This window comes from Triturus cristatus, chromosome 5_2 (assembly GCF_964204655.1).
Source record: "Triturus cristatus chromosome 5_2, aTriCri1.1, whole genome shotgun sequence".
NCBI classification, from domain to species: domain Eukaryota; kingdom Metazoa; phylum Chordata; class Amphibia; order Caudata; family Salamandridae; genus Triturus; species Triturus cristatus.
The window spans coordinates 974,565,127-974,574,102 of NC_140588.1; the positions used below are offsets into that span (position 1 = coordinate 974,565,127).

The 8,976-nt window shown below is 46.3% G+C and overlaps 1 protein-coding gene across 1 annotated transcript in view; it reads left to right on the forward strand.

Moving 5' to 3' along the window:
* LOC146829514 (UDP-N-acetylglucosamine transferase subunit ALG13-like) overlaps positions 1-4,821 on the forward strand; it is a 45,666-nt gene extending 40,845 nt beyond the window's left edge. Inside the window, exon 4 of the mRNA XM_085608214.1 lies at positions 4,578-4,821. Within this exon, the coding sequence (XP_085464340.1) occupies positions 4,578-4,689 (112 nt within the window). The 3' untranslated portion in view covers positions 4,690-4,821. The remainder of the gene's footprint in view (positions 1-4,577) is intronic.
* The last annotated feature ends 4,155 nt before the right edge of the window (positions 4,822-8,976 follow it).

Below are 8,976 nucleotides of genomic sequence, written 5' to 3' on the forward strand. Positions count from 1 at the left end.
TTCTGGAGTGAAAAGTATGCAGAAAAAAGAGGTATGGTGAGAGACCTTGCTTTGCCAAATGTAGACATTAAATGGATTGGTCAGAGAGGGTTAAAGTGGCACCAATTAATGCCTTTGGTGAAAACCTTTCTACATCTCCCACAGCCTGACCTTATTATTGTGCACTTTGGTGGAAATGACCTAGGCACTTTAACTGGGGTAGGTCTGGAAGTGCTTGTTAAGGACACCTTTGTGCAATTGATGTCGCTTTTTCCTCAATCTGCCTTTGTATATTCTAATATATGCCAAAGGCAAAAATGGAACTGGTCCAACCAATTTTGTCCACAGATTGACAAAGCAAGAAAGCACGTCAACAAATCTATTTCTGCTTTCCTCAGAGACTATGGTATGGGTTCTATATACCACAACAACTTGCGTTACAACATGCAAGACATTTATAGAGGAGACGGTGTACATTTCACTGATGAAGGCAACAGAGTCTTGCTCTTGAACTTTAGACTCTGCATCGGTACTTACTTGTAGGTACCACAAAAAAAACACTTCATAAACACAACGGCTCTTTTTAGAGCCCCCTAATATCTAAACACTTAAATTTGATTTTTACTTCTATTTTTTTTATTGTTTTTTTTCTGCCGTGCGCGTACGGTAAGCTTACCGTACGCGCACCCCGCGATTTAAAAAAAAAATACATTTGAATATATTTTTCATACTTTTGGGACCTTCTTGGACCCCCTGACAAACGCTAGGGGGTCTGCAACTCTCTTTGTTGCCCCCTTTTCACGTTCTCCTCCTTTGTTTATCAGTGTGAGACACACAAAATGGCGGCCGACACTTCCTGATTTCGACCGATTCGAATGTTTACAGTCATGTAACCACCAATCAGAATTAAGCTCGCGCACGGCAGCGTGCGCGTACGGTAAGCTTACCGGACGCGCTCGGAGCGCGCTTATAGATATATATATATATTTATTTAAATGCTATTTTCTCAGGAAATACTGAACAGATTTACACCAGACCTGCACAAGGCACATCCCTGACCTGAGGTCTACCTCTCTGCCAAATTTCAAGTAATTCTGTTCAGCCGTTCGGGCTGTAGCTTGGACTAAAGGTCCTATGGGAGAATGCATGGGGAAAACGTGTTTTGGGACCCCCCCTTTTTCTCAGCCCCCGCTTGACGAATCCCCCCCAGACTTTCAGGGTAGGAGCGGAGCGCCCCACCTATTTTGAAAATTTCGCGAGGATTCGTCAATCGGCGCCAAAGTTATTCAAAATAGAATGTTGCGGATTTCCTATGGAAACACGGTCCTAACTATAACTATCTACTGGCGACCGCCAGTAGATAATGTGTGTGTGTGTATATATATATATATATATATATATATATATATATATATATATATATATATATAATGGTTCTATACTTATCTGTGAAATAGATGCATTTTCTTTGAAAAGTCATGCGTGGTTAAAGCATACTTATAATATTGTATACATATATGTACAAATAGTAAAATTTAAAAAATATATAATTTGCGTAATCCTTAACTACCCTCACCCCATTAATCCCTTACCCATACTAAAAAAATACCCTGCCAGCCAAAAATCCAACCCCCCCTAAACCTTAAAAATGCGCTTGCCACCCAAAAACCCATACCCACCTTAAACCCTAAAAAGGCCTTGCCACCCAAAAACCTAACCCACCTTAAACCCTGAATATTCCCTTGCTACCCAAAAACCCATACACACCCTAAAAAGTCCCTTCTCATCCAAAAACCCATACCCATCCTAAATCCTAAAAATTCCCCTGTCACCCAGAAACACATACCCACCCTAAAAAACACCTTACCACCGAAAAAACCAAACCCACCATAAACCCTAAAAATTCCCATCTCAACAAAAAACAAACACCCACCCTAAACCCTAAGAACACCCTTTCCCTAACGCAGTTGCGAGTGGGTAGTTATAGTTAAGACCTAGTTTTGTTAGGAAGAGTGTTTTTTTTTTCATTTGCCGATAACTTTGGCGTTGTTTGATGAATCCTCACTACATTTTCAAAGCTAGTTTGTCACTCACTTCAGCTGCTGTCTTGAAAATTCTGTGCTGATCCGCCAAGCGTGTGAGAAAAGGGGGTGGTCCGAAAACACGTTTCCCCCATGTTAATTTCCATAGAAAACTTTAGACACGACTACAGACCAAACTGTTGAATGAAATTACACCAAATTTGGCAGATTTGGTGTAATTTGGCCTTTGCAGTTTAATTTAATTCGAACTCGGCCCACATGCTTTGGGCGCTTTACATGAGCACCAGTTCCATACAAGGCCACTTTATGGTTTTTTAAGGATCGAGAGATTACTTTGTTTCCCAGCATAACAGGATATTGATCCCACCCCGAGACTCGAACCTGGGTTCCCAGTTCCAAGGTCAGAGCTCTAGCCCTAACACCACACCCTCTCCCTACAGGTTGTACAGTAATGTCCATTTGCCAACAAAGAATGCTAAATACTGCACTTTTTAGGTCTCGCCTGAGCCAGCGCTTTAGCGCTGCTCTGGCGAGAACTTTAGTAAACGGGGGATTTGGAAGTGCAAACTAGTGCTTTCAGGCCTCCAAATACAGTGCATGTGCGCCGGGCGCGCGCACCATTTGGCAGCCTGCGTGATCATTTTGCGGCCGCTTTGATGTTCTGAGTGAGCCGCGCGGCCACTGAGAACATCAAAGCGGCCGCGAAAGTGCTCACCATTTGCCAGCCTGCGTGCCTCTCTCCCCTTACCCCCTCCCTTATCCCACTTCCTGCTTGTTCTCTTTGTGTTACTGCAGCCCACCACTGCGCCCGGTTTCATATTTTAAATTAACGCGGTTGCTTCTAAGCGTTGCCAAAGAATATAAGGTGCTGATATCACCTATTTTATCACAACTGACCGAGGGACTTTGTCTTAATGTCAGCATGGATGTTTAAAGAGTGGGTCTGAAAAAATAAGCAGTGTTGGGAAGAGTCATTTGTTTAACTTTTTAAGTGAAACTGTTACAGCGCAAACGGAATGGAAACTTTCGAACAACATTCTCATCTCAGTAAGAAACTTGCCAGCTTACTGTTTAAACAGCATCCATATGTACAACTTTATGAAAGCCACATTACAGCTCCTACCAATAATAACGATCTTTACCAGGGGGCGACATTTCTTTTTATTGTACCACTGCAGACTCGCAGGGTGCCATCTGCGTTTGTCATGTTACAAATGTTGCTTTCAGTTTCGCTGACTTGTTAAAGCTGGAAAACACCTCCCCGCCTCCTCCTCCCCTACCCCTTCCTTTCCTCCCCCGGCTCCTTCCCGCCTCCTCCTTTTTTGGAGTCAGAGCTAGTAAACAAGCGACAAAGCCACTCCACCCTAAATTAACATCAGTACAGCGCCCAATAACCCTCCTAATTCACCCTTCACTGTGAATGCAAACTTACATTTTTAGGGTAATTTTTCCGATATTGCAGCCAATAAAGTTCACATTTCATGTGTTGCTGCTTCTCTCTTCAAATTTACCTTCACATTAACAATCTCCCCCAACTCCCCACCCTCGAACTATTTTTCGTATGGGAAAGATTCCCCTTTTAAAACACTTCCCCCAACATTCACTGAAAAGCACACTACAGTTAGAACATCGTGCCCTATAAAACTAAGCTCCATATAGAATCGACCCTCTTAGAAGCACACCACCCTCAAACAGTCCTTCTATGCCTACCACACCCATAAGACAATTTATCCTAAATGAACATCATCCTATGAGAAAATCCACATAATACACATTCTCCTGCAGCAGCATCCTTCCCACATTACTTTTTCTGCAGGGCCACTCACCTCCAGCTTTTATTATTAAAACTTTGCAACATGCTGAACACAAGCCACAATACTCCACAATATAGCTTTAACACATTAGTAAAGCCAATAGCTCTGGCTAAACACTTATAAGATCCCAAAGGCGAGACCTATTGGCTTTGCCAATGCTTGTTTACTTTTCCGCACATAGTACCCAAAGCCAAAGGTCCTTTGTGAGTCGCACACTGACTTAACAGCATGAAGTGACAGGTTTCTTTCCGAGGCTTCTCCTGGCCCATGTTGTGCTGTGGTCGGCGGCCTCCGTTTGGAGTGGGCTAGGGCACTCCCCAGGAGAGATGCGCGATGACGCACAACCACCACCGGGTCAGTTTCGGTGCGTGATCACAGCAGCCAATCAATCAAGAGCAGGGCATTAGCTCAGCGGAGACACAGTGAGAAGAGAATCGGACCTCTAGCCCTTGTTCTTTAACGAGTTGTGTCATTGGAACGGCATGCGCCGCTGAACCACCCCAGGGCCTGTTTGAGGATGCGGCAACAGCAGGGCTTTGGGTTATATGATCCCGCCATGGTGGCCTGGCAGGGGTTTTACTGCTCTCATAAACAGCGTTTAGTGTAAACATCACCCCAAACCCAGCTTTAGCTCGATAGCAGGGAGTGTCTAATCTGCAAGCGTGGGTTTCTTTGGAATGTACGGTTTTGATGAGATTTCTTTGGGGCGCTATTGGTAATCCTCTCCTTGTCTCTCTTTTAGCACCCTCCGGGACACATTGCAGTCCATGGACCCAGCGTCGCTGAAGACTTTCCCTCCCGGACAGCCAGAGATCTTTGCCTCCTTCCTGGATAAAGCTGTAGGGTTTGGATAACCCATGTGGACACCACTAGATGTTTGTTTACATATGTTTATAACTATCGGATCCAAAATTGTTAACATGAAATATTTAGGAATCAATTATAATTCCAATATAGAGTTGGTTAATAAACGTTTTGGACCTCGATGATCGTCAATTTACATTTGAGCAAGTAAGTATCTACAATTACATTTAAAGAATTCTGCTTTAAACACATTATTTTCGGTTCCTCGGCATAGATATGTTGTTTCATAACGTGTGTGTGTTTTTAAGTAAAATGTGTTACTGGCAGCGAACAATTGAAATGATGGTTGCAGGAGCAGAGGACACTTGGTTACACCTTGGGGGAAGGGGGGCACACACGCACACTCACACTCCAAGAGACACACACACATACATGCCAACATTTCAGAAGAGCAAAGTGGGAGATTTAAAAAAAAAAAAAAAAATCGGGAGAATGGGGCCTTCAATCGGGTTTCTGTCATGTATGGACATTGGAAGTGTGCTGCTGCAGGATCGGACATTTGAAAGCAAATTCACGTGTTTTTTTTAAATCACCTTTCAGAAGCATGGAGCGCAATGGCAGGCAGAGAAAGAGGGGACGCAAGAGTTGTGCACTGGCCTGGCAGGTTGCGGTCAGTGCATACACCGCCCCTCCCCCGTCAGCCCGGGCTGAAACAGCTTCCGGGCACACACACAGCCGCCCCCCCCCCCCCCTGCTTCACAGGTGTTTAAAAGACCATTCGGTTGTTAATGGGGCTTTGTTGGTTTTTCACCCCTTCTAGAGCCCCTGCATCGCCATTCTGACTATTGCTGGAAGAATTAGCACGTTACACATTACCAAGCCCTGTCAGCTGAAACCCCGAGGAATCGGGTTTTTGCTTGCAGGAATCGGGAGGCGGGAGACTAGCCTTGAAATGGGTAGTCTCACGCCTGAATCGGGAGTGTTGGCATGTATGCACACACCCCAAGAGACTCACACACACACACCAAGAGACACACACACACCGAGAGACACACACACCCACCCAGAGACTCACACACACACACACACCAAGAGACTCACTCACACACAGACACACCAAGAGACACACTCACTCACACACACACACCAAGAGACACACACACACAGAGACACACACACACAAGATGATCACTGTAGCAGGAGAAAGACGGGCTCTACACTGCAGGGACAGACACTGAGACACAAGATGAACACTGCAACAAGAGATATGCATAAGATGTGCACCACAGCAAGGGACAGTGCCAGTCACATCAGACAGCCACAGCAGTTCTAAAGATGTGCATTTCAGAGAGAGACATATGATGGACATTAAAGCAAGACACAGATATAGACTCTACCGAAAGAGACAGACACATGCTATCCACTACAGAGACCGACGTAGGATGAGCACTACAGCTAGACACTGCACACAAACGGACTCAGACTGCTTCTGCAGACACAGACAGGATGAGAATTACAGCAAGAGTCGGACACAGGTCGTGCTCTACAGACACAGGCGCTGTATATGCAGAGATGGAGAGAGAGAGGCAGAAGAAGAGCAGCACAAGAGACGGGTACAGGCTGCCACGCTACAGCAAGACAGAGACAGCCATGGGGTGAGCACTACAAGACACAGACATAGGATGTGCACTGCCGAAAGAGAAAAACGCAGGCTGTGCACGAGGGGAACCAGAGGTTCTCTTCCAGGGGATCCTCATCAATAGTCATAAGCACTGAATATTCCCGCCCATGTGCGGGGACCCCGGAAATAATAAAATTATATATGTAAAAAACATACATATATACAGCTCTGTATATGTATAAACATATATCATTTTTTCCAAGCAAATGCAGCTCCCATAAAAGGCTAGGCAATGTAAATATACACATCCAATAACACACATATATCTATATATATGTATAAAGGTATAACAATACACCCAAATCTCTTTTTTTTTTTTTTTTTTTAATGAGGTAAACACTCATGAGAAAGCAAAAAATAAAGAGAACAAACTGTGGAAAAACACAGATGTATAACACATTGCCAGCCTGCAGGCTGCATTGCAATACAATACCATAGAGACTAAAAAGCCCTGTACAGGTAAAAACTGGCACCGTGCCTTTAAGGCAGCCCTGACTTCCATATCCCATCATGCCTCAGGGGTGACAGTTAGGTCAGTTGTTCTTTCCGGCTCCTTCAGTCAGGACCCTGGAATTCAGCTCTCTTCTTTTTTGACTCTTTAGTCAAAAATTATAACAACTTTAAGATTTTTTTTGGACTTCTTCTTACAATTTCTGTGAGGAAGTCAGTATCCTGTGTTTTTCTGACTGATTTTTCAACCATTTTGTCAGAAAAATGCCTTCTTTATTTGTTCCATGCCCATCTTGTGGAAAAAAGAAGGCTGCGTCAGACACACATGAGGTGTGTATCATCTGTCTGCCGGACTCTCACTCTCCAGCAACATGTCGTCATTGTGAAGACCTTTCCAAAAGGACTTTAAAGGAGAGGGAGAGGATTAGGCTGTATGGCCTAGCAGAACGGTCGACGTCGAAGCAGTTGGTCCCTGTTTGCTCTCCATCGACGTCGGGCTCGGCGTCGAAGACTCCAGCGGCGGGATCGTCGCTGAGAGGTGAGGAGTCAAGGGGAAGTCATGCTGCAAAGAGAAAATCGACGTCGACTTTATATTCAGCGTCGAAGAGGATGCGTTCGACGTCGACGGCGTCTAAAAGCTCGGCGTCGAGGACTCGGCGCCATAGTTCAACGTCGAAGAAGCATCTGTCGACGTCGAGAGAAGATCGATCGACGTCTGCACAGAGATATCGTTCGTCGTCGAAAGAAAGACATCGTTCGACGTCGAGGTCGGCGAGACATCATTCGACGTCGCGAGAAGAACGTAGACGATCTCCACAGTCGACGTCGAGACCAAGATCGCCGTCAAGATCAAGATCGCCGTCGAGGAAACATCGTTCGACGGCGAGGAGGCTTTCGACGTCGTCGGAGCTTTCGACGTCGAGACAGAAGTCTCCGTCAGGAGTGACGTCGAGGCAGACGCCTCCGTCAGGGCCGACGTCGAGGCAGGAGCCTCCGTCGGAGTCGACGTCGAGGCAGGAGCCTCCGTCGGAGTCGACGTCGAGGCAGAGGCCTCCGTCGGAGTCGACGTCGAGGCAGAGGCCTCCGTCGGAGTCGACGTTGAGGCAGGTGCCTCCGTCCTCACAGGTCTCCAAAGCTTTGGTGAGGTACATGAAGCCTCCGTCGAAGGTAATCTCGACGTCGAGACAGGAAGCTCGGAGCCTCGAAGATTCGAGTCAAAGATCTCCGGTGATAGGCTTATCACCGTCGAGGCAGCCCTCTGTTGAGGGTACGCAGGAGGTTTCACATATTCGCCTCACAATTCGACCAGTCTCAAGGCGAAAATCTCCTCATAGACTGATATATACAGCTCCGGAGTCACCGCGTATCATTTCTATCTCGCCTTCAGGATCAGAGGGCTCAGGTTCAAGGTCAGCATCACCAGAGCTTGTACATCAATCTCCAGTTCCTGCAAGAGAAAGTTCGCAGGAGGAGGACAATGCTGTGCCTCAAAGTCCCGTAAGGGAGATGCCTCAGGACCCTGCTATGACAGACACAATAAAGGCATCGCTAACAAGAATAAGGGGCGTGGTATTCCCAGCGACACCGATCAGACCAAGATCTCGAGAAAGAGAATCCCGAAGTCACTCTCGAGCACCAAGAAGGCGATCCAGGTCTGCCTCCCTCAGAAGAGAGTCGACCAGATCAGAGAGAAGGCGCCGTAGGACCCCTTCTACCTCCCCTTCTTCCAGATCATCCAAAAGGGATTATTCACCGACACTCTCGGAGACGCCACCCTCTCGGGTATCTCCGGTAGATGACATTTCTACATTTCAAGAAGTGTTGTGTAGAGGAGCTACAAAATTAAGTATCCCTATGCCGGTTCAGGAGACCACCACATCCATAATTTTTGAAACTCTTCATGAGCGCACAGTGACACGCCCGTTGTTGCCATTAGTCCCCGGTTTGCTACAACCGGTAATGGATATCTTTCTCACGCCAGCAACCACCAAAACGGCGCCGGCGAGAATTCTAAAAAAGTACCGTCCAGCTCCGGAGGATCCGCTATTCCTTAAAACAGATCCTCCACCGGACTCTGTCATCACCGCCGCTGCCAGAAAGACGCATGCAGTAGCTGGCTCTTCAACGGTGCCACCAGATAAGGACAGTAAAACGCAAGACTCCTGGGGGAGGAAAGTTTGCGGCTCAGCATCCTCAAGCTTGAAGG